This window comes from Rattus norvegicus, chromosome 1 (assembly GCF_021556685.1).
Source record: "Rattus norvegicus strain SHRSP/BbbUtx chromosome 1, alternate assembly SHRSP_T2T, whole genome shotgun sequence".
Classification (NCBI taxonomy): domain Eukaryota; kingdom Metazoa; phylum Chordata; class Mammalia; order Rodentia; family Muridae; genus Rattus; species Rattus norvegicus.
In genome coordinates this window covers 51110522-51136468 of record NC_141534.1, presented here as the reverse complement: position 1 = coordinate 51136468, position 25947 = coordinate 51110522, and the positions used below count along the sequence as shown (strand labels likewise).

At 44.6% G+C, this 25947-nt stretch overlaps 1 protein-coding gene across 5 annotated transcripts in view; it reads left to right on the top strand.

Annotated features, from left to right (window-relative positions):
- Prkn (parkin RBR E3 ubiquitin protein ligase) overlaps window positions 1–25947 on the top strand; it is a 1215323-nt gene that overhangs the window by 991813 nt on the left and 197563 nt on the right. For all 5 annotated transcript variants that reach the window (XM_087584833.1, XM_087584829.1, XM_087584826.1 and 2 more), the window contains 1 exon segment: window positions 12450–12511. In XM_087584833.1, coding sequence (XP_087440959.1) covers window positions 12450–12511 — 62 coding nt within the window.

Here is a 25947-nt window from a genome sequence, read left to right as displayed (position 1 = left end):
TAAAACTGATCCAAGAGAAAAGAGGCAAAGAGACCAGAAGAACGGGCCTCACCTAGGAAGAAAATCGGTGTCTGCCGAGGAATGGCTTCCTAGCAGTTATGCCATTTCCCTGAGCAAAACAAAGCATTGTGTTCAGAACATATGCTCTGAGGCACAACTGTGTGCCTGCAAACTGAGAGTAGAGTGGGACACACACACACACACACACACACACACACACAAGGCTGACAGCTCTCCAAAGAACCTATGTGTGAAATCTCAGAGCCATTGGGAGGCACTTTGGAGGCATCAAAGTGGAGGGAGACATATTTCAAAATGAGAGAGAAAGAGAGACAGTTTGTCTGTCTAAACTTTGTTAAATGAGAAAAGATTAATGTTTGATTTTAGACCTGGGACAAGAGACTGAGGTGCACATTTTACATATCAAAGCAGACCTGGCCTCCAGGTTTTCCCAGCATCACTCAGTCCCTACTTGGCACAACCTGCCCCCCCTCTCTCTTTCGCTCTCTCTCGATCTCTCTCTTGCTCTGTCTCTAGCTCTTGCTCTCTTGCTCTCTCCCTCTTGCTCTTCTTTCTTTACTCCTCCTTCTTTCTCCTCCTCCTCTGTGTGAGCACCCGTTCTTTCTCTTCTCCCTCTCCCCCCTCTCTCTATGGTAACTCCCCTGACCTCAATCCTTGGGGCCAGTGAACTCCCCCACTCAAGAGCAGCTTCCCAATAAACCTGTCTTTAATATAATCTAATCTGCCTTGAATTGGCTCATTTCACCAGTGGGGAAATAACCTATCAATTAAACCTAAGGTTTGAAAAGCAGTGAGATATGACCTTTAGCCATCAACTACAGGCACAAAACGTACAAACAAAAAGCAATGTGAGCACTTATGAAGAAATGTAGGAATGGACACCATGAAGAATGAACTCAGACTCACCAGAACTGAATGGAGGATCTCATTGGCCAGTGGTGAGCAGATGTGCCAGCCACGGAGCTTCTTGACATTGAGATGACAGCTAACCACGCAGCTGCAGTGTTGAGCTGGTAGCCAGAAACAGGCTGGGCTTGGTGGCTCTGCCAAGCAGTTCAGCGCCTGTGGAGAAAGAACTGGAAGGAACCACAGAGGATGCTGCAGGCAGAACAATAGTAGTTGGGTGATATAAAGAGAAGGCAAAGGAAACCACCAAGATAGAAGAAATGAAGGGAAACCTTAGAGGCACTTTCAGAAGGAGTGGTTAAGCTAATGTGAGATTCTGCAAACTGCTGGGAAAGAGTGACCACTGGAGAGACCACTGCAGCAGGTACCTACTGAGAAAGGCCCCAGGCAAGAGCCCCTCACTCCTTTACTCTCAAGTCTCCCTCAAAATTCCAGGGCACCCAAGCCCTTCTTAATGTTACTTCAGGTAGCCCTGAAGCCTTCCCTGGCTCTCCCTCCTGAAAGCAATGGCCAGACTGAGCCGTTTAATTAGCAGTGGGGGGGGGGGGGGCGGACTGCTAATTACAGGTGTGTGTGATGCCTGTTGGGGACAGAGGGACCTGGGAGCTAGTGGAATAGGGAGAGGGCCAAGGGCCAGGTCTGGCTGTGCAATCCAGTAGCATTGAGGAGCATCCTGAAAAACAAAACAAAACAGTATAGCCTCCTTCCACTTTCCGGCAGATGTATTTATCAAAGGACAAAACACGTTTAACAATTTGTTCATTTAGATATTTTGAATATTCAGACAGAAAATGTTACTGCTGTTAGGGAAGAAATCTCTCTTCTCACCCTTCAATAAGCACACAAATCAGCCCATCCCTTTAACAAAAGACAGGAAAGCCAAAGAAAAGTGAGTTTGTTGAACCCTTGCTTCATCTGCTAAGAGGGAGAGCACACACCCCCACCCCCCACCCCCGAAATCGCAGGCATGTGGAATCTTTTCAACAAAGACCCGCAAACTTCAGCAGATAAGAAGGGGTAGTCTCCTGCTTCCTAAACTGTAGGAGGTGAATTTTAATGTATAGGAAGAAACTTGTGGCATAAAGTTCCTTTCATTCTTCTGGCCTAAGTGGATGGGAGGGGCTCCAGGAAGATCTTATTTAGGAGTAAACTAAGAGAAAGATGTAAAAGGAGCCTTTCTCTGTTTGCTGCTTTGTAATTGCCCTAATTCAAAACTCTTTGTTTAAGCGGACAGATTCTGCCCCCCACAGACCAAAGGTCTGCTCTAGGGTGGGTGTAGCTATTGGCTTTAGTATTTAAAGTAGGTTGCCGAGGCGGGATGCTTCTCACTGTGGGATAATAAGGTGAGGACTGGAATGAGCCAGGGAAAATGCTATGGTCTAGAAAGTCTGGCCATGCAAAGGCACAGAAGCAGCCTCTCAGAAACCTCTCTCGGTGAAGCTCCGTGAGGTCCCAGATACAGTGTCGCTCATCTTCTCCTTCAGCTCTCCCGCACTGATCCAGTGTCTGACACTGAATCCGTGAACAGATGTGGAGGCAACCACCATATTTCAGTTGGAAATGGCTGCTCAGCCCAAGGAGAAACCTGAGAGGCAGCGAAGCCACAGGGATATTGTAGGGTCATTGTCACAGGGCTCGGGCTACTCAGGGAGGCTGGACTCCGGATGTTTGATCATGTTTACCCCAAGCTGCCATCCGGCGGGTGTCAGGTTGTGGGAAGCCATGGGACACCGCTCCAGCGGAGGGGAAGCTCGGTCCGAGAGTGGGACACCGCCGGAGCTGGCTCAGGGTCCCTGGGCCTAAGGAGACCAGGACTCTCGGGTTCTCAGGCTCTTGGGCATCCAGGCGCCACTGGGATGCTGCAGAAAAGCTAAGAACGGAGTGGGGACCCACGGGGCTGGGTCTAGCCAGGGCAGAAGGGGATAAAGGGGGTTTCTGGCTGGTCCCATGTGGGGAGTCCTTGGCTAGACAGCGGTAGGTAGGCTTGAGCTTAGTGGTGGAGGTGGCTGGGAGCGCAGGGAGGCTTTCTACAGGAGATTAGAATGCAGCTCTGTAGGCAAAGACCTCTGTGGCTCCCCATGGCCGATCCCGATGAAAAGGGTCCATGGTTTTAAGACATTTATTGTCATGGCGGAAAGTGAGTGAGTAAAACCATACCCTACTTCTCAGAGTGGGCCTGAGATTAAATACCATTTGCAGGGAGAAATGTCTGGAAAGAAAAGTTCATTGGCTAAGCCTCCAGGCCTTTAGGTACCTCATTATAATGGAGATCTGTGGTCATATCCTCTACCTGTGGAGGGGCTTGGGGTGTTGCCCTTATGTGACTGATGGCCACAAGTTTATGGAGGGCTGTGGCTTGTGACCAGCCTGGTTTCCTGGGAGTCAGGTGAGACGCCTACGGTCCCTTTAGGGTCACCGGAATTTCAAAACTCTAGGGTGACTTTCATGGTCCCACAGGATATGAACATCTGGTGTTTCTTGTATGTGTATTCCATCCAGGTAATTTCCAGAAAATTGAATGGGAGAGATGCAGAACGATTGCACAAGAAGAATGGATATGATTTTAGTCACCCCACATCTAGAATTAAAGTCTAGAAAAATCTTTCTAGTAATAAGAACACTTCGCTACTAAAATGGAATTTGTTAGGAAACCCATAGCTCCAGTCTTTGAAGCATGGAGACAGTCTGGCAGGCGGTGTGTTGAGATGCCAAGAGCAGTAATTCCATGCAGAAGGAGAGGTCTGTCCAAGTGCAAGATCTGTCATTCTTTAGAATGGTGCTACACATTAAGTAATCTGTCTGTAATCACTGGACAATTAAATTGCCAGCACAGTCATGGCAATCTGATTGCCACCGACATAAACAGAATCACCAGATTGCAACTGGATGTCTCGTGGCTCTTTTGGAAAAAGCTCTTTTGACATTTCAACAATGGTCCGAGTGTCTGTCCATCACTGTGGCTCCAACCTGAGTCACCTCTACAGGCATGTGAACGTACACATACAGCAGTGCACACACACATATACAGACGCTTGCTTACTGAGTTATCTTATGTCTGAGATATAACAATATTGACTGACAGAACAGATAAGCTTTTTAATTCTTTATTTTTCATCTGGGCCAGGATTGTCAGTCATTTGCAGTTAGAAGACATAGACACAACTCTATACAAACTATATTCCTAGGCATCTATGATCTGTTGTTTTTACATTTTTAATTAAAATGTAATTAAACTACATCTCTCTTCCCTTTTCTACCTCCAACCCCTCTCACGTCCTGCTCCTCACTCCCTCTCAGGTTGATACTGCTGGCCTTTTTTTTTTTTTTCTTTTCTTTTTTTCAGAGCTGGGGACCGAACCCAGGGCGCTCTACCACTGAGCTAAATCCCCAACCCACTGCTGGCCTTTTTAAAGTCATTTTTAATTATTTACTTGTGATGACGTATGTACCTATATGTACACACATGTATAAATATATAACTATAACCTGCTGGGTCCATTCAATGTTCCTCCAGTCATTCAATTTGATTTCAGGAATGACCACTTGGTATTGGATAACTAGTTTGGGGGAATCATCTCTGAGAAAGACTAATTCTCTTCCTCTGAGTAATCCTTAGTTGCCTACAGCTCTTCATGTAGACATAGCTCCTGTAAGATTTTCCCCTTCTACATAAGCATGTGACTATTGTATTGTATTCATTCAGGCCTTGTTTAGGCAGCCATATTGCCAAAGTACAACAGATGTCTCTTTCTAAGAGATATAGTGGCTTTAGGAATCTTTCAGAGATATTCCCTGAGCCTGGGATCCAAGAATTATTCACTGCATTTTGACCATCTGTGGCTTTCTATGACACTCTCTATTGGCTGCAAAGAAAAGTTTCTCTGATGAAGAGTGAGAGCAACAGTTATCTGTGGGGATGAGGATTCTTTTTAGAACACAGGAATTTTGCTGGCCTAGTCAAGTGGAAGTTATAGGTTCCTCTCTAAGACTTTACTAGCCCTGAGTAGTCGACTGAGTTTCCAGTACCAGGCATGGTTTCCCTCTTGTTAGGCAAGCCTTAAATCTCATCAGGTGTTCAATGGTTACTCCCATGATATGGCCGCCACTATTGTACTTTTCGGAATGTCTTTACATGCTGGTCACGGTCGCAGTTCCTAGGCACGACAATTAGTTAAGTAAAACTGTCATTCACTGCAGCTGTTCTCGTTTCTACAAACTGAGTATCTGTCACTGATCCTGTAACGCCTGTCATTTGAAGTATTTCTGCTGCTCAGTACCTTTCTCCTCTTTGTGCTATTAGAGATCCACCTCTCTGTGTCCCAGGAGCAGTGAAAGGCTCAAGCGGAAAATCATTTCCTTCTGGTCAAGAGAGTGGACCCTGACCAGAACTGCGACTTAATATCCCTGAGGGATGCTCCCTTAGCCAAGTGATTGACCTGTCCAGCTAGAACATCAAACCTCTGCCCAGGTCAGGGTCTCACTCTCTTTATCTGAAGGAGATAATGTTTCTCCTTGGGGCCCTTCCCGTCTTTGTAGAATGTGGAGATGGTCTCACACGGTTCTTAGGTGTTCCTATTTTCCTTTCTAGTTCTATTTGGCAAGTGTCTCTTGACTTTCCTTCAAACTTCCACCCGTCAAAGGCGTCCTTTATTCCGTTACAGTACTTTACTCCTTAGCAACCACCTCTGCTGGGTCACATCTGATCCTGCGTGCAGTCCCCTGTTTCATTAGCACCCTCAATGTGTTAATCTTTGTTTAAATTTCCTACTTGTTAATCCCTCAATCAGGGCCCTGCCCGAGTCACTGTCTCCTGTTTGTCTTGCCTCTTTGTTCTGTGTTTTTCCTTGCCTGTTAGCATGACTTCGATTCATTTTTTTTGCTGAAGCATGGACATGGTATTTGGGGAACTGGGGATGAAAGCATCTGGGCCTTTGATGTGACGATGCGTTAAACTGCTAAGGATTGGGGCTATGATTAATCAGTGTGTGTTGTGCCTGCTAGGGACAGAGTTTTCAGATTCCTCTCATACCTGTTTGTTTGTTTGCTTGTTTGTTTTGCTTCCTTTCTTTTTTGGCGAGGGAACTGGATGGAACCCAAGGTCTCTTGCACGATAGCCAATGCTCTACCACTTCTGAGCCTTATCTGAAGCCCACCTCTGGGATGGCTCCCTCTTCTGCGCAATGCCGCTCTTGCAGCTAGAATCCACTATTAGTCTCCTGGAGTCCTGTTAGTAATGTAATATGCTGTGAATGGGGCATGGATCACAATCTTCCAGCTATGGGTCTGTTTGTCAGTCTCTGAAAGGGGCTGTTACTTAGGAACTTAACCTTCGAAACAGCCTGTGATATCCAGCCTTACCCGTGGATTCACAGACAGCCTCTCTCGTGCTCACTGCCTCACCCATAGCTAATCCCACTTAAAGACAGGCAGGGTAGGGGGATAGGGCTGTCTGCATTCTTTTCCCTAAGGAGTAGACTTTTGTTATGAGGAGCCACAGATCTTCAGAAGGCCCTGGGAGTACAGACCAGAAAAGTCTGTGCTGCTGACTGGTCTCCAGCATGTGTTTCTTACCTCCAGCTACTCTACCCTCCCACCTGGGGCAGATCAGAATCAACAGCTGATTCTGCCTATAAGGTTATGACCCTGGCTGGCATCTCTGGCCTGTCTGTCCAAATGGTAAGAGGTGTCTTACCCAGTGACATATGTTCTCCTATGGGTCCAAGATGAGTGGTTGATTTGGTTTTTCAAGACCATTCTTCTTGTAAGGGTGACTGTAGCACTTTCTAACTCTTTGCATGTCAGAACTGGGGTCTGAGAAGCCCCAGCATTGCTGCTTCGCATGGTGGATGGTGTGATTCTATGAATAGCTGCTTCCCCTTCGAAGACAGAAAATGTTCTAGGTAGCATTTAGCTACAGTGTCAATGGCATTAGCAATAATTGTGCTTGCTTGCCTTTTATTTTTCATGTCATGTTGCCAAAGCAGACTGCTTCCTTTTATATGCATTCAAAACACCAGTTCAAAGCAGATGTTATGATAGACTGATGTTCACATTAGTCTATTCATTCAGATGCCCATCCAACCATCTACAGAAAACAAAGTGGTTGGTACAGAACTTTAGTCAGGCCAAAACTTGGGTTGGGAGGTATGAAGCCCCCCAATTTTGATATTTTCTTGTTAAATGTACCTCTACCTTCTGTGTCCAATGGTGACAGTGGCTCTAAGCTGCTATGTGTTGTAATATGGTCTTAGTCAGGGTTTCTATTCCTGCACAAACATCATGGCCAAGAAACAAGTTGGGGAGGAAAGGGTTTATTCAGCTTACACTTTCACAGTGCTGTTCATCACCAAAGGAAGTCAGGACTGGAACTCAAGCAGGTCAGGAAGCAGGAGCTGATGCAGAGGCCATGGAGGGATGTTTCTTACTGGCTTGCTTCCCCTGGCTTGCTCAGCTTGCTTTCCTATAGAACCAGTCCAAGGGCAGCACCACCCACAATGTGCCCTCCCAACTTTGATCACTAATTGAGAAAATACCAAACAGATGGATCTCATGGAGGCATTTTCTCAACTTAGGATCAACTTTCTCTGTGACAACCCCATCTTGTGTCAAGTTGACACACAAAACTAGCCAGTACAAATGTGTGTCTCTATGTGCTGTGTCCAGTGGTGACAGTGGCTATAGGCTATTCTTTTCTGATATTAGATGAAAGGAAAAGTCAAGAGGAAAGGGGCAGGTTCTGTACTCTAGGCTGGATTTCTAAGGATGACTATTTAAATATACAGTTGAACAAACTCATCGTTGTAGAAATAGAGGGGGAAGAAAGGGTAAGCTGGGTCTTCGAGGAGCTGAGAAGGACAGTAGAGATGAATGGAAAAGAATGTAGTGTATTGAGACCCACTCCATGTTTTTCCTTTTTCCACTCCCTCCCATTTTTTTCTGTCTCCCATTAACCTAAATAAGACGCAGGAAGAAGACGTCCTGACAATTAGTGAGTTTACCCGTGAATGGCAGAATGCTGTCATGGGAGCACACATGTCATAAGCTAACTAGCGTGTTAGAAGAGATTGAGGTGAGGGGAAGATTTGAAGGCAAAACAGGGAGATTCAAAGAAGACACTAATCCTTGGTCACAAGGATCACTAAAGCGGCCACACAGTCCACGGTTAGACAGGCAGCTGCGGAGTATGCAACCTTGCAAGCTGCCTTTCATAGGCTCTTGCTAACCTTGCGTGAGATTAAAAGCCTAGCGGATTCTTTGTGTTCCTTGCTATTGGGCATGCATCTCGTCCTTCACAACTTTCTCCCCTTGTAGTATTTCAGTTAGAACTTGACCCAGTTTTATCCAAACCAAATTTCACATACCCTACACTGGCATTCTGGGCACGTGGCATACATTTCTAGCTCTTTGGGTTTTAAGATCCGTCATTACACTAAGTCTGTACCTGTGACTTCCCTAATTTATGTCCCCACGTCGGTCACAGCCGATGGGTATTACTCAGTGCATGTCTCAAACACCTTGACTCTAGCCATGTGTCAATGTATGCTGTGCCCACCCTTGCTTGTTGGAGTCTGTGGTATCTCGCAGGTGCTGAAGGTAATTGTTGGGTCTTCAGTTCAGGATGTTTATTTTTAAGCTTTCGTTGACATCCATCCCTGTGCCTTAAGAGAGCTCCAGAATATAAATTCTGAAGTCGAGCTCATCTCAAATTCTGTCTCTTGTTTTATCTGGCATAAAAATAAGCGAAGACAATTTTTCCTCTCAATTTTGAGTGATGTCAACCACCACTTACAAAGGAGGAAAGGGACTCTGAAACCTTTAGATTGGACACATTATTTTAATGATTACATTTTTTAAGTACACCTAGACATAAACTGAGGTATGACTATTTTATGCCTATGTAACTAAAAGGCCAAAGCAAAAACTTGTAATGCAGATGAAAGTATACGACCAGAGCAAGCAAACTGTTAATTTACTATGGCAAGCAGCTCTGGTCCACTGACGCTGAGCGGTCATTTCCGGATCGTTGTTCTGTTGAGCATCTAAAGGCCCAGCTAAGGTGCACATGGTACTTGACTGGCAGCTCAGCTGCCTCTCCCTCGGTCCCCACCTGCCTCCCTGAGCTATGGACCAACCCCAGTTTCCCAGCTCCTCTCCCATAGCTGCTTTCCATTCCCTCAGCGCGAACCCTGGGACTGTAAAACCTCCATGGCGATGCATCTCTTGTTTCCATCCACCTCTGTTTCCGTCACAGTTTCAGAAAATGATGTATGGCTGAATATTCATAGCACTCCTTGGCTACACTGCCAATCAGACGGCGCGTGCACCTTAGCTTGTCCCTCAGCTGCTCAGCAGAACAGCACCCCGGAAATGAGAAGCCCCACAGCAGAGCCCTTCACTGGCAAGACTCCTCAGCCTCCTGCTACAGAACCCACTCAGCTCTCACTCCAAGGAGCCAAACTACCTCCTCTATGGTATTGGATATGACTATGACTGTTAATTTATTATGTTTTCCACCAAAATATTTGCCTCCGGACTTCCATTCATTTTCTTTAATAAAAAAAAAATCACCTGTACTACCTCAGTGGATATTTATAAACCACCTTCTCACTATGAAGTACGACGTATAATATCTGTACTGGCTAGTTTTGTGTGTCAACTTGACACAAGCTGGAGTTATCACAGAAAAGGAGCCTCAGTTGAGGAAATGCCTTCATGAGACCCAGCTGTAAGGCATTTTCTCAACTAGTGGTCAAGGGGGGAGGACCCAGCCCATTGTGGGTAGTGCCATCCCCGGGCCAGTGGTCTTGGGTTCTATAAGAAAGCAAACTGAGCAAGCCAGGGGAAGCAAGCCAGTAAGAAACATCCCTCCATGGCCTCTGCATCAGCTCCTGCTTCCTACCCTGTGTGAGTTCCAGTCCTGACTTCCTTTGGTGATGAACAGCACTGTGAAAGTGTAAGCTGAGTAAACCCTTTCCTCCCCAACTTGTTTCTTGGCCATGATGTTTGTGCAGGAATAGAAACCCTGATAAGACAATATCCAAGGCTAAAGTGTGTCCCAGTGCTGGCCATGGCCACAGAAATTCAGAACTGGAACTGACCCAAGTTTATCACTAAGGCATCTCGGAAAAATCAATAGGGTACAAAAGTGGGTGTTCACCATATTAGTCAGGGTTCTCCAAAGGGACAGAACTGATATAATGAGCAGACCCACATGCTCATGTGTCTGTACACACACACACACACACACACACACACACACACACACACACACACACAGAGGATTTACTGCATGGCTTACAGAATGTGGTCTGGGTAATCCAACAATGACTCTCATACTGGAGAGGCTGAAATCCGCTCAGTCCCTAAGGCCGAGTGTCTCAGTATTTCCAGTGGAACTGAAGAGTCACTGGTCTTCAGTCCACATTGGAAGCTTGTATAATGGGTTTTAATGCCACTGAATGAACGTGTGGCAGCCACAGGATAGATGGACTTTGGAGCAAAAGTGAGGGCAAGCAGGCAAAAAGCAAAATCCTCCCTTTTCCCTGTCCTTGGATCTGAGCTGTGACTGGAAGGTGCCCCTCGTGGTTACGCAGGCCTTCCTGCTACAGATAACGTGGAGGAGAATGTCCCTTACCAAATGGCCCAGCGGCTTGTGCTTTAGGTGATTCAAAATCCAGTCAGGTTGGCACCCACAAAAACATATGGGAGAAGAGGTTTTGGAATTGCCGCACATGGGTATGGAAGCTGAGAAGTCTCAATCCCTCTCTGGCCAGAGAACCAGGAAGGAGGGATATAACTCACTCTGGGAACAAAATTAGGGGAAGGGGACATACAAGCCCCAGGTCAAAGGACCAAAGACCAGGGGCTCTGAGATCTGAGGGCAAGTAAAGGAACATGTCGCAGGTCCAGAAGGCCCCCGCCTGCCTCCCCATCTCCTGCTGCTCAGATCTAGTGCCCCGGATGGGCTGTGATGCTCACACACATAGGTGAGGGCAGATCATCTACAGTCAAGCTGGGCGGTTTCAGACCCAGGGACAAGGGACTGAGGTGCATATGTTACACACCAAAGCAGAGCTGGTCTCCAAGTTCTCCCAGCATCCCTCATCCCCAACCTGGCATATCCTGCCCCCAACCTTGAACTTTCCAGCCCTCGAGCTGGGCTTGCCCTTCCCCCAAAGGCTCTTCCCTACACTATCCAGACATTTGGTCTCTCACACTCATCTCCTTCCCTTCACTCTCTGTGCATGCACCCTGTCTCTCTTTCTCTTTCCCTTCCCCACCCCTTCTCTCACCATGGTGACTCCCCTGGTCTCCTTCCTTAGGCCCAGTGAACTTGCCCACCCAAGAGAGCAGCTTCCCAGCAAACATGAACCTAATATAATCTAATCTTGCTTGAATTGGCAGAGAAATAACCTATCCCAACTTACCAATTCAAATTCTAGAAACATCACCTTAGCCAGTCAAGTTGATCAACACAGAGAATTGTCATCACACCAAATTCCCTTGAAAGTCCTGTGTCAACATTCAGCCAGATGTGGACACCTCTCTTCACTAGCCTACACTGTAATTCCATCCTACCGTCTAGAACAACACACAAACACTCATTCACCTATGTGAAGGCAAATCTTGTCATTCCTTAACCTGCCCTCACCCAGAAAACCCTCTCAGTCCCTTCTGCCTTTTTCTCCTGGTGCCGAGTGAAGGAGAATTGTCTCAGTGGCTTCTTTGATGGGTTCTGCACACAATCCAATTTTCTTAATGGAAATGTCAATGAATTTATGCTATCCGTGGGGCTTATCTCAGAGGAACAGGTTTTTAATATCAAATTTGTTTCAGGAGTTAACATTATGAATGACTCCAACCTAATGCTGTGGAATAATTCCACTGAGAAGGTAGGGATGGACCGCGTCTTAGCTGATACGAAGCATTCACAGATGTGTACATCTATAAATGTGATATGCATATGAGTTTTATTTATGTCATCTTATTACTAAAGGAAAACAATGGGAATGCCTGATGACTGGGAGAACTCAAAGGAAGTGGGAGTTTCTAAACCTCAGTCGATCCTGCAAGACAGGATGTCTCCATTCCTAAGCCTTAAAGAGCAGAACAGCAGCTCTGGTGGTCAGGAAATACCACCCCATTGGATCAGCATGTAAGAACTTAGAACCACTGACTGTCCCCTTCCAGCCCCTCAAACCCCAGCTTTGTATCAGGGAACATTTATAAGGCCCGGAAGGACCAGGGTATCCTAAGGCCAGGTCATGATCTTCATTCCAGGGAACAGTCCAGGGTGGACTCACCCACAGGCCTTTCCCTAAAGAAGACTGAGCTGAGGTAGAGGCCAATACCACTTTGAAGGTCTGGCTCCTTTGTGGTTGGCGAGACGTGTGTTTGCAGGTGCACCTTTGTGTCCTTGTCAGCACGGGTATCAGCTGTTGGTAGTCACGACACTATATAAGAAAGGGACCACTGTACAGAATGACAGCGACACTTTTGTGATTAATTCTCCTCTCCCACAGCTGGCTGTCCCAACTCCCTGATTAAAGAGCTCCATCACTTCAGGATCCTTGGAGAAGAGCAGGTGAGTCATCCTTCCAAAGGCTGCATCATAGTGTCATGAAAGATAGACACTAATGAGACAGTTTGGACCCTCCCTGGGGAGGCAGCATGTGTCTCCTGACCCACAGCACCCTGAAATAGGAAAGGAGGCCATGCCAGAGACACATGTGGGGACACCTTCCCCCTCCTCTAGCCATCAGACCTGACAGGTTATTAATTGGTACATCTGCTCCCTGCCAGAGCATTTCATCTCAAGACTGGAGTAGTAAGCAGGCCCTGCATAGTGGTACATGAACAAACCAACACAGGGACAAATCATGCCTAAGGGATCAATAGGCACAGACACTCCTGATATGTCTGTGAGTGGGTGTGCAGGCTCCCACGTACCCAGTGTGTTGCTTATACTTTATAGCAGCCACTCGCTGTGTGCAGGTGACTATGTGACATAAAAAGGATGGTACACACACATACACACACACATATGCATACACACATGCATACACACATGCACATACACATACACCCACACCCACACATACACACATGCATACACACACATACACACATGCATACACACATGCACACACATATACACACATGCATACACACATACACACATGCACACACACATGCATACACACATACACACATGCATACACACATGCACACACATATACACACATGCATACACACATACACACATGCATACACACATGCACACACACATGCACACACACATACACACAAACATATTCTTGCTTATACTTTTGACTACATAAAACAAACTTGGCTCACTGTATTTCTGGGTTCACATCTATAGATTCAGACAATCTCAGAATGGAAATGTTTAGGAAACACATCAGGAGCACAAAGCCTGAGAAGATGACCCAGAGGACAAAGCCACTTACCATACGAGTGTGGCCTGAGTTTGAGTCTCCAGGACCCATGTAAAGCCAGACACAAGACGCAGTGTCCCTATAGGAGGACAGGGGAACCTCTGAGCTAGCTACAACAGCCATGTGTGACAAAGGGATCCTGCTCCAAACAGGGGGAAATATGAGAATTGATACTCAAAGTTGTCCTCTGACTTCCACATAGGACATATGCATGCCTTTCCAAGATCATACACATGCACACATGCATCAACATTACAATAAAAACTAGTAAAATTTTGTAAATGTTATATTATATGTCTATAGTATTTGCATTCTGTTGGGCATCATTAGTACTCTGAGAATGATTTAAAGTACATTAGGACATGTATATACATTGTATCTAAATACTATTCCACCACTCAATGTAAGGAAGTGACTTGAGTATCCCCAATGTTTTGTATCCAGTGAGAATACTGAAACTAATCCTCATGGAAACCAAGGGACAACTGACCCTCTCTCAATCCTTCTAGGAACCTACAGAGTCTATATCACTGTGTAATCTTGACATTTAATTGCCTTTGCAATATTTACACTAAATAATTGGTAACGTTTTGGCTGGCCTAAGTGATGCTCCTCTGTTGACTCTTACTCTTTGCCAACCCTAACCAATTCCAAGGGCAATTGGAATGGCACTGATTCAGTTTTGCCAATGAATTCTGGGTTGTATTTTGGTTTGTTTCATGTCTAAGTTTCCTTACTTGTTGTTATGATAAGACACCCCTATAAAAAGCAACTCAAGAGACAAAGGGTTTATTCTGCCCCTCAGTTCAAAGGTAAAGGAAGGTAAGTGAAGGGGACAGAAGCTGGAAGCCTCTGCTCATGTCACATCCAGTTAGGAAGCAGAGAGAGAAGAGTGTTGCCTGCTGTTTAGCTCTCTTTCTCCACTCACACAGCCCAGGGAATGGCTTCCCACCTCAATTCATGGGTGTGGCTTCCCACCTCAATTCATGCAACAAAGATAATCCCTCAGAGGCATGTGCTAAGGACCATCTCCTGGTACCTCTACAACTCATAAAGTTGACAGTTAAGTCAACCATCACAGTGTGTGTGTATGACAACATGCCATTGCCTGTTACTGATATGAGATTGAAACCAGAAAGGGCCAGGGAAGGATAAGCATTTGGGGTCTTTACCACATCATTGAGTTAACAAGTTAAAGTATGCTTCCTTGATTCCTTATAGTTTAAGCTTCTAGAAATGCAGACATAAATGTTCATTCAAGTCCAAGCTATGTCTCCCTGTATTACAGGTACGAGTTGTTATGTGGATCCTCCATGCATTCCACTCCACAATAACCTCACAGCCATTTTCAGTGAGAACCTTAGAGTTCTTGAAAGAACTGCTGTTACCCGAGTGCTCTGTTCAGATAATGGAGCCTTCTCTCTAACTTACAGCAATGTTTGCAAATTGTTTCCATATTTATTTCAGACTCTCTGTGTAATTAATAGGGAAAGAAGCCAACTGTAATAATCTTCTTGGATTTACATGCAAGTTGGGCCACTTTGCATTCTCCCAGAATTTAATCAAGCAATAATCAAAATTAATAATGCCCTGATTAGTTATGGCAATATAGTAAGTACATCACTGTAATATTGATGTCTATGTCCTAGAAAACCCAAACTTTCTCCTTTCTCTCCTTTCATTCCAAGGAAGATGGGAAAGAAGATAATACTGAGCACCTACTGTATGCTATGAATCATTGAGCACCTACTATGTGCTAGGAATCATTCTAGGCTATAATAGATAGAGGTTTATAAAAAGGAATTCCTATCAGTATTATGTTAGGCTGGTAAATTAAGTCTATAGACAGACATGTTCAGTGTATATCATGGTGGTGGTGGTCACTGTCCTGGAGAAATATAAAACTAAAGAGAGAGTATGACCAAGGGAGAGCTCCGATTCCTTGCAGAGTGATCGGGGAACAGAGGAGAGTGGATCCAGGAGACTGACTCTACCTTCCTCTGAAAAAGCAGAAAGATGGGGAAAAGAAGAGAAGAAAGACAAAGAGGATTACACATCCCATTGGGCTGGTGATTGAAAAAAATAGTTATTAGCTAAAGAATGAATACTGGATCCAGGGTATGAAGGGAGGAGCCTGATGGGGAATGACAAAGTCAAGAGAAATCCAAGGATGCTGGCCAGCTGAGCTAGGATGAGGGCAGAACAAGTGAAGCTTGTTAGGAGTTAGCTTGTTAGAAGCTTGAAGTGAGTTAGGATAGATAACCACATAGCCACTAAGCTCATCTGGAACCTTCACTGCAGAAAATTCAGAGGGTGATGGTGAGCTAACTGTGGGAGAACTGGGAGGAGAGAGAGAGGAGGCGGGAGCCTGAAGCTAATGGGGAAATGGTGGCGTATACAGGCTGATGGCCTGGAATAAATGCTGATGGGTTAGAAGGAGAAAAGGAGAAAGGGAGTCCTTGGGCCCTTGCCATCCAGAGTCAATAAGGGGAGACTATAAGAAATATGAAAATGTAGTTATGGAAAAGGGGCTTAAGTCTTGAAATATGGGAGATGAGTCTCAGAGGTTGAGGCAGCTAAAAGATGGAGGAAGGTACACAAGGTCTTCCTTGTTCAGGATCACTGAGAAGAGATGATATGCGCTTCTGGACTTCCTCCATGACTTATATAAACAGGGCAGATTAGTAGGGAGAATGACATTTTTAATGGAACACAAGACTGGCAACATACCACACATGTTACAGTGAGGCTCTGGAGAAAAAGCAAGTCTATTTCTGCAGGGGCATGATGGCTCCTGGGAACAAGGGACACTCTCTAGCTTTTCTCTGTGTTCCAGGCAGCATATAGTAGGTAATAAAATGAAACCTCCATACAAATGTGTGTCACGTTCTCCTCGGAGAAATCACTTGGACTCAGCAACCTGGGTTTTCCTTCTTACAGAAAAAATAATGGTCAGACATTTCTCAGAGTTTCTGTAACAAGCGAGATTGCATGTTTCCGACTGTAACTATTGTTTACATCCGCCAGTACAATCAAATAGCATCAACAGAGCAGGCCTTCAAATAAGCCTAGTGCCCATCTAACACATGACTTAATAGAGCTGACACAGGTCCTGGCTCCTGACTGTATTCAGTGCTGCATGACAGACATACAAGCCAACCATTACTTCTTCCTGTGTGACTTCTTTCTATTTTCATCAGTTTACTGGGCATGTTGAGATTTGGATTAAAAATGAGTCACTGGGTGTCTTATCTTATGGGTTCCATTGCTGAGAAGAGACACCATGACCAAGACAACTCTTACAGGGACATTTAATTGGGGCTGACTTACAGGTTCAGAGGTTCACTACATTATCATCAAGGCAGGAGCATGGCAGCATCCAGGCAGTCATGGCGCTGAGAAGGAGCCAAGAGTTCTAGATCTTGATCTGAAGGCAGACAGGAGAAGACTAGCATCCTCAGGCAGCTAGGAGGAAGCTCTCTTTGCCCACCCTCACAGTGACACACTTCTTCCAACAAGGGCACACCTACTCTAACAAGGCCACACCTCCTAATAGTGCCACTCCCTGGGCCAAGCATATTCAAACCACCACACTGGTTTGAAAAGACAGTGCAGTTTGTAGAGTGCTTGATATGGAAGCACAAAGAGCCAAATTTAGACCCCAGAACTCAGATAAAGAAAGTTGGGTGTGGTGACATTCACCTGTAATTCTAGTGCTGGATGACATAGAAACACAGACAGGAGGATCTGCATCACTGGCCAGCTAGTCTATGCTCCAGGCCAGTGAGGGAACATGTCTCAAAAAGCAAGGTAGCTGGTATCCTGAGGCACAACACCTGAGGTTGATTTATAAATATGTATATATATATATTTACACAAAAATGAAAACACAGGTACACATAAACATGTGCACACATAAACATGCACACATGTACCCACATAAATATGTACTCATGTACATTCATAAATATGTATACACACAAATATACACATATGCATATACATGCACACATGTGCATACAAACACACAAATATGCACACATGTACATACTCATATGCATACACATGTTCACACACACAAGTGGGCATATACAAACCTACAAAATAATCACTAAGTTCTATTAACTATTCCCTTCTAAAATAAAACTTAAAATCTTTAAAATTTAGAATAATTTAAACTTTAATTTTCATTTTTAATATTGTCTTTTACCAGTGTATATGACTCTATGCTATGTCATGCAGTACTCACGGATAACAGAAGGACGGCATGAAATCCCTGGGCACTGGAGTCACAGATGGCTGTGAGCCACCATGTGGGTGCTGAGACTCAAACCTGGACCTTCTTCAGGAGCAGCCAGTGCTCTTAACCGCTAAGCCATCTCTTCAGCTCCTGATGTGTTTATTTTAGCTTCTTGTTCTTTTTCTGATTTATGTTCACAGTTCAGTCTTAGAAACTCAACCATTGAACAAGGATTTTTAAACACCTCAGATGAATAGAATCATTATAAAGTTTGAATTGAGTCCCAAAGCAGGTGTCACCTGTGAAGCACATGGGGTTTGGACAGCTCTCAGAAGGCCTACTTTCCAGGTGCCAGTGAGCTGTGACCACAGAAAGGAAGATGGCTTGTGTTGGTTCCCTGAGAGTGGACATGCTTTACTCCCAAGCCTTCTGCAGATAGTAAATGGAAATACCATCCATTGCTCCCTGACCGGTGGAAGAGAGATGGGACATGAACAGATTGGGAAGAATGTAAAGAAAACATGCCACTACAGAAACAGCATAACACCACAAGGGAAATTTACATCTCCACCTGATGTGTGTGATCAATTTGGAAATTGTGATGGATGATTAAGAAATCAATTACGGGGTTGGGGATTTAGCTCAGTGGTAGAGCACTTGCCTAGCAAGCACAAGACCCTGGGTTCGGTCCCCAGCTCCGGAAAAAAGAAAAAAGAAAAACAAACAAACAAACAAAAAAAAAGAAATCAATTACATCATTTCAATGGAGAGCAGCCAAGTTCAAAGTTCATGCTTTTATCAATTACTTCTTGATTGCTCAGATAAAACATATGGCTTAGGCAACTTACATAAGGGTTTATTTGAGGTTTGCAGTTTTAGAAAGTTAGGAGTTTATGTCTGTCATGTTGGGAGCATAGCATCAGACAGACAGGCAGGCAGGCATGGCTTTGGAGCAATAGCTAAGACCTTACATCTTGTGTCCACAGCACAAAGCAGATAGAAGGAGCAGTGAAAAGTGCAAGAATCCTTTGGAACCTCAAAGTCCACCCCCAATGACACACCTCCTCCAACATAGCCATACCCACTCCAACAAGGCCACACCTCCTAATCCTTCCCAAACTATTCTACTAACTAGGGGCAAAGTATTCAAATATATGAGACTATGGGAGCCATTCTCATTCAAACCACCACAAGGCCCAAGGTGAAAAGTTTTGTAACTAAGCCCAGGGTTTCCCCCAGAGTTGTCAGGTAAATAAGGCTGTAGATATCTAGTTTTCTAGGCAGTATTTATGGTGGCAGATAATGAAAATCTAAATTAGACTAGAAAGGAATTAAACTTGAAAAGGGCCATTTGGCAAGGAAAAATGTTAGGCCCAATAATTAAAAGTCTTCATGAGTTTGAATTAAGTCATGTGCATATCTTGATTTAAAAGTCTAGAAAAATAGGGGATGCTCCTTGGAAGGAAAATACTAGGAGTTGGTCCCTCCTCTTGAGGAGATAAGGCCTAAAGAGGACAATGGGAAACATCACAGAGATGATGAGATCAACCTGAAAGTGCAAGTCAGTAAATGGTTCACCAACAAGAAGGAGTTCAAATTCCCCAGAGTGACCCCAAAGCCAGGAGCCAGACTGACCTAGAGGCTACTCTTCTACAAGTGAGGGCTGTTCCCAGCATCCCCACACAAAGACAGTAGTGAAAAGGAAAAAGTAAGAAAGAGGCAGCACAGGGGTCCAAGGAGCAGGGAGTCTGCAAGACCAAGGGAGGTGGATGAGTTTTGGGTAAGTCAAGAGAAAACATTTTAAGAAGCTGACTACATGGGACAGCTTGTTTCTCATGGATCAAGACCACAAGGAAACATGGAGGAGAGAGGGGAGAAGCCAAAATTGATGCATACTGGAGAATGGCCAATGACACTGGAGATTGTGACAGTGACACAGGACACATACCAAAGGCAACCCTCAGCATGGCACAGTGTCAGGAGTGGGGAAGATGCCCTCTACTGACCTCTGCAGAAACACATGCGGTCCTCTGAACCACTCGCATCTCTCACTGCAGAAGGCCTCCTTCACAGTACGGGCTGGCTCATGTTCAAGGGTAGACCACAGTACATAGAAGACCCTCTAGACCAGAAAATCGTTATAAAAACCTGAGTCATTCAGGTTCTGATAGGTTCATTAAATAAGTGTTCACTGGAATGAACCTGTTCTGGTGTCTCACCCACAGTTTTACACAAAGCTTGTGAACAAAAGTGTCATCCCGCTGCTCCCTTCTACTGGCCACATAACCACCTGGAAACCTTCAGGCTGCCTCAGCACTGGATGAAGAGACTTACTCTAAAATAAAGGGGGAGCTGTGAACAAACCAAACTAGAGAAAGTGTCCAGGGAGACAGAGGAAGGAAGGTTGGGTTGGCCATAAGGACCACAGTTCCTTCTGAGAAAATTAGAGCCAAATTCTACTTGCATTCAGGGTGGGGCTTAGGCTTGCCAACTAACCTAATACTACTCCAAGCTTTTGCTCTGGAACAAAGGAAATGGAAAACACATTGTAGGTAAAGGCAGCAGTGCCAGAGCCGTGCCCATCAAAATGGCGGGCTAGGAACTCCTGCTTACAGAGTCTGAGCAAGTCACATCAGCTAAAAACCCTTGGGAAGAAGGGATCTTGCATGGTTCCTGCCTTCCTAGTCTTGTCTTCCCTGAAGATACCCTGCTGTGTTTAACAGAGCACAGAAGAAACAAAGAAGCTAGTCAGTTTCCATTTTCTTCTCAAAGATTCTTCTATCCCCAGAAGCTGAGATACAAATTCTTGGCACCATCTCCATCCATGTCAGAGTACCCCAAGGGCTTCGTAACTTCCAATCCAGGATTCCTTCTGTCGCCCCCAGTCATTTCTCTGGCGTACACTGATGAGCTTCCTTCTTGCGTCCGATTTCGCCATCCTAATGATTGCGTTTTCTATGCAGAGAACAAGGTCCAGCCCTTTCTCTAGCCAATTCACTTCATCAGCAGCTGACAGATGTCCAGGGAAGCAAAGAACATTACTGGAAAAGGCACAGAGAACAGGCTCAGCAGGAGACAGAGCCACCACGGAGACCGTCACTAACTCTCAGACTAACGACCCACAAATGAGGAAAAACAAGAAGAAGATTACATATGATTTTAGGAGTGCTTAAAAAAATAATAATAAGCCTTCTAATGAGTGTGGAGAAAATAGGGCATTCCCTACATAACAAGGGGAAATATTCTAGGAAAAGTCACTGGTCTTTTACGTAGTTGTTCTTGGCATTTTTAACCCAAGCAAGTAAACAATAAATGGGTTTTAGTGGGTGGCTAAAGCAGTGAGCCAACAGTTTTTTGTTTGTTTGGTTTCTCTTTTTATCAAAATGGAAAAAGGAAGGGAAATGGAGGTATTGTTCTGAGCTAAGTTCTAATGTTGAATGCCTACATGGTACCAGTGTGGAATTTAGACTGTGCATCCCTGTGACCCCAAGGCTTCACCCATCGCCTTCCATGGGAAGGATTCAGGCAGGAGGCAAAGGGCTAGCACTGGTGTGGGGTACAGAGTACCAGTTTCCCAACAACAGGTCTTCTACCAGTGATCCAGGGAGGGCAAGTGACACATCCACCTGCCCCAAGGACCACCCTCATAGCTTCAGTTAACAGAAGCCAGAATCCATGCCGGAAGAAGGCAAAAGAGGCCCAACAGCTGTACCTGAGTGCCCCCAAAAGGATGCTCTGGAAAACACCAGGACAGCACAAAACCAGTCTCCAAGCAGTTGCCTGGGGGCAGGCAGCTCCTGGATGGCTGACAAGTCCTGACTCACTTTCACAGAACATCTGCCAGCTCTCCCCCATCCTGGTCTCAGCCTCCTTCCCCTGTTCTTAACATTTCTCTGACTTTTAAAATCTAGATTTCCTCTCTTGCTTTACTTTCCCCAGGAAAGCATGCAAATTAAGCCCAAGAGTGAAACAGAAAACAGAAGGCCACAAAAGCACAGTTCTTTCCTAGCCTGACTCCTCAGGCAATCACCCATGTTCTTTCATGGACTTAGCATGCAGTCTATCAGTAAAAAAGAAAAAGGAAGATCACTGGCCCACACTGGGCTTGAACCAGTGACCTCTGCCTCATTATTGAATGATAATCTGCTCAGTCCAACACTTCTAACTACCTTCAGGCCAACAAAATACAGGATCTGTTTCATCATACTATCCCATGAGTCATTATTTAGAATCCTAAAATATGATTTTGTTGAAATCCCAATAAGCCTGGTACTTTCAAATGAATATTTCTTGTTTTTAAGAGAATCTATGAGAGTCTATGTGAGTGCACACAAAAGAAGGAATTTTTATCCCACAAATAAGGTAGAAAGCATAAAAATAAGCTACGATTTTACTGAGGTGAGACATTCAAAATTGCATCTGTCATTATGTTTCCATGAACTATGAGCAAATGATTTGTTATTTTCCTTGGGTGAAGAGTCTCATGGCATGATTATTTTTTAAAAAGCTTTTGCAAATATTATGTAACAAAATATAAACTATTTTAGATACAATAGTTGATCTCAATTATCAACTTGAGACCTAGAATCACTGAGGGAAAGGACATGCCTGTAGGGCATGACTAAGATGAAAAGACCTGACCACTGTGGGTGCCACCACTCCCTTGGCTGAGCCCAAGTGTTCAATGCTCTCTTCATGCTGAAGGCAGACATGATATGACCAGCTGCTTCAAACTCCTGCTGCTTTGACTTCCCCATCATAATGTACTTGAAACTGTGAGCCAAAAATAAACCCTTCCCTCTTCAGTTGCTTTTTTCCAGGTGTTTTGATAACAATAAAAGTATGATACAAGTTATCTATGAACTATCTACTTTATGAAATCATGTCTGGAAATTTGTAAACTAGATTTAACCAAAGCTTAAATTAGAAGTTTGATAATCTAATATTAGTACACACACACACACACACACACACACACACACACACACACACACATACACACCATGTATTCCAAAGGCAAACAATAAGTTATTTGTGGCTAATTACTTGCTTTGATTTTCTTAGGCCTAGGCTATGTTACCATGTAGTCACATTCTCCAAATTAGGTCTGTTTATAAAGTGATATCCAAGGTTAGAAAGTAAACCCCCCCCATGGAAATAATGCAAGACGAGTTAAAGGAACAGCTGGTTTTGCCATTTGGAATCCATTTATCAATGACCTACCACAATTCCATAAATTTTACACTGAGGAAAACATAGATATTCTGCTCTACTTAGCACACTCTCCATGAAGCTTAGAGTGGTGTGCTCCCAATAAAATCTGTTTGTCATGCCCCTGAGAGGTTAAGAGGAGTCTGTGGAAATGTGGGTCATCTCTTGAAAGAAACTAAACAAGGCTGTTTGCTAATTACATGCCTAAATTATTTCCTTAGGGCATTAAGCTTGCTTCAAATACTATCACATTATTAGTTTTAGGTCAAAAGATTTTCTTACAAATTTCATAGAATAATGGTCTGTGTGTGTGTGTGTGTGTGTGTGTGTGTGTTTATGTATGGTGTGTATGTGTGCTTTGTGGTATGCGTATGTGCGTTGCTGTTGTTGTTGTTGTTGTTGTTGTGAGAATGAAACCCAGGCCGTCGTTCATGTTAGGTAAGTGCTCTACCAGTAAACTGCACCCCCCAGTTAAGAACAATTGTTTTTAAACTCATTTGTATAGATACACTTTTATTAATATCCATTGCTGTTATTTTATTAGAATTATTTAATTACTGAAACTTAATAGTTAGAGTCCACTAACTCATTCTGTTCTTACAGTGTATGCAAACTGCCGGTAAGCCGTGATTTGAGGCTCACAGTACAGATATCTATCTATACTATACCTATGGATGGATGGATGGATGGATGGATAGACAGACAGACAGACAGACAGACAGACAGACAGACAGACAGACAGTGAGAGAGATGGATACAGGATGGATATAAGGAGTCTGCATAAAAATCACTTCAAAGGGACTGAACTTCCTCAGAATAAAAAAAAATCTAACCAACCTAATTTCCTCCCCAAGAAAAAGCCCCACAATGAGGAGAAACCTGTGTAGAAGAAGAGCAGCGAAGGAAAGAGGATGTCTAGTTTTTAAAATGAGTGAGAAAACTGGAGGGTTGACTTGTACAGGAAACACTTGAGAAGCCAAGGCAGGAAAGCTACCTCAAGGTCAAGGCCAGCATGGACCCCAGTATGAGGCTCCATCTAATAAGCACAATGGGCTAGAGACAGCTTAGTTATAGAGTTCTTATTGTATATATAGGTAGGTAGAGAAAGGTAAAAATACACAGTCCTTCAATTATATAAATCATCTAATCCTTCAATGAAATACCTCATTTCCTACACTAATAACTACATAGCTTACTTATATTTCCCAGAAAGCCATCTCCTATGAAAATCTGTTTATAATATGTGACCATAGACTGTGCCATTGACAACACACATTGTGCATACCATTGTGTATACAGATCATTTGCATGTACATAAAGAGGTTCATTCAGCTCTCCTGTCTTGTTTCCATGGGACCAGAAAAGTGAGGGAATAGAGGAGAACTTTAAATTTATATCCACAACCTACACCTTCTAAATTAACTAAGCCATTGAGTGGGCTCTTCAACATTCCCAGGTACTTGTGTATCAGGTGTCAGAACTGAACATAAGTGTGACAGAAGTAATGATTTCTTTTTTATACTCCCATAACACACACACACACACACACACACACACACACACACACATACACACACATACACACACACATATCCATACCTCATTCCAGTATACTCCCTCCCTCCCCACCTAAGGGGAATGTATCACACTCAAACTTGACTTCTCTTTGTCTCCTACCAGGCAAGCAATCTGCCTGAAAGTTCTATCATTTCTACCTTTCCACATGTCCAGCTTCAACCACTGACCCCCCACCTCCACACCATCTCTGTGGTCCAGGCTGCCATCAGCACTCACGCTGACTGCCAAAGAGAGCTCAGGCAAGCATCTCTGCTTCTTGCATCCCCTGTGCCCTTTAGAGTCTATTTTGAGTGTTTCCGTCAGACAGATGCCTTTAAAACATCAGTCAAGTCGTACCAATCCTCTGCTCAGAGATCTCCAAGCCTCCTGGTATCTTTTAGAGAAACAGTCAGAGTTCTTACAATAGCCATCAGGGAGCCAGACATCCAGGATTCCCATGAACCCTGTGCCTTCACTGTCTCTCCTATTTCCTGGCTCACTCAGTCTCAATCCCACTGCTCTTACAAGCATCGCTCAAACCAGCCAAGTATATATGGCCTCAGGACCTTTGTCCCATCTGCTATTCTGGCTGCAGAACTCCTTCCCTGGGGAGCCACAGGCTTCCCTTCACATCTCCTTCAGATATCTGCTGAAGTGTGCCTCGTCTGGAAGGCTTTCCCCAAACACTGCGTATACTCGTGATGACCGTCTTCCCCCCAGGAGCCTATCCTATCCTTCTTTATTATTCCCCTTGCTCACTGCCCACTCAAAACGTTGTTCATGTTCATCTTTCGACCTTTGCTGTGATCACCTCATAGATGAGGACAGGGATCCTGGTGGTCTCCAGGGCTCCATCCTCAAATCAGGCCCTCGGGGGTATCTGATGGATACAGAGTGGACTCTCAGCAAAGGTTGCATAAACCAGTTAATAGCTTGGCAAATCCACTTCAGTGATCCGAGTTTAGAAGCCACGATGATCTGATAATGTCAGAACACTACCTTAGGAGCTGTGTGTTCCCATGAAATTCCAGTTTTTCTCCACGGGCCAAGGACACCACTACGGGGACCAGAGCTCAGACAAGAAGTCAGGCGTACAATGTTCCCGAAGCAGAGAGCGCCAGTTCGTTTTTGTCAACCTGACGTGAAACAGAGTCACCCAAGAGGGAACTTCAATGGAGGAATTGCCCCGATCACACTGGCCTGTGGACATGTCTACGGGGTGGATGTTTTTTTAATTGCTAATTGATATGAGAGAGCCTAGCCCAATATGGGGCGTGCAATCCCTAGGCATGTAGGCCTGGACTGTATATGAAAAAAAAAATCTCTGAGCAAGGCAGAGGAAGCAAGCCAGTAAGCAGCATTCCTCCCGGGTCTCTGCTTCAGTCCCTGCCTCCAGGCCCCTGTTTAAGTTTGTTTTGAGTCTGGTTTCCCTAGATGATGGGCTGTGACTGGTAAGCCACATAAGCCCTGCCTCCAAAAACTGCTTTTGGTCAGTGTTTTTATCACTGCGACACATAAGCTTATGGCGGTCTCTGTGGGGAACAGCCTAGAACT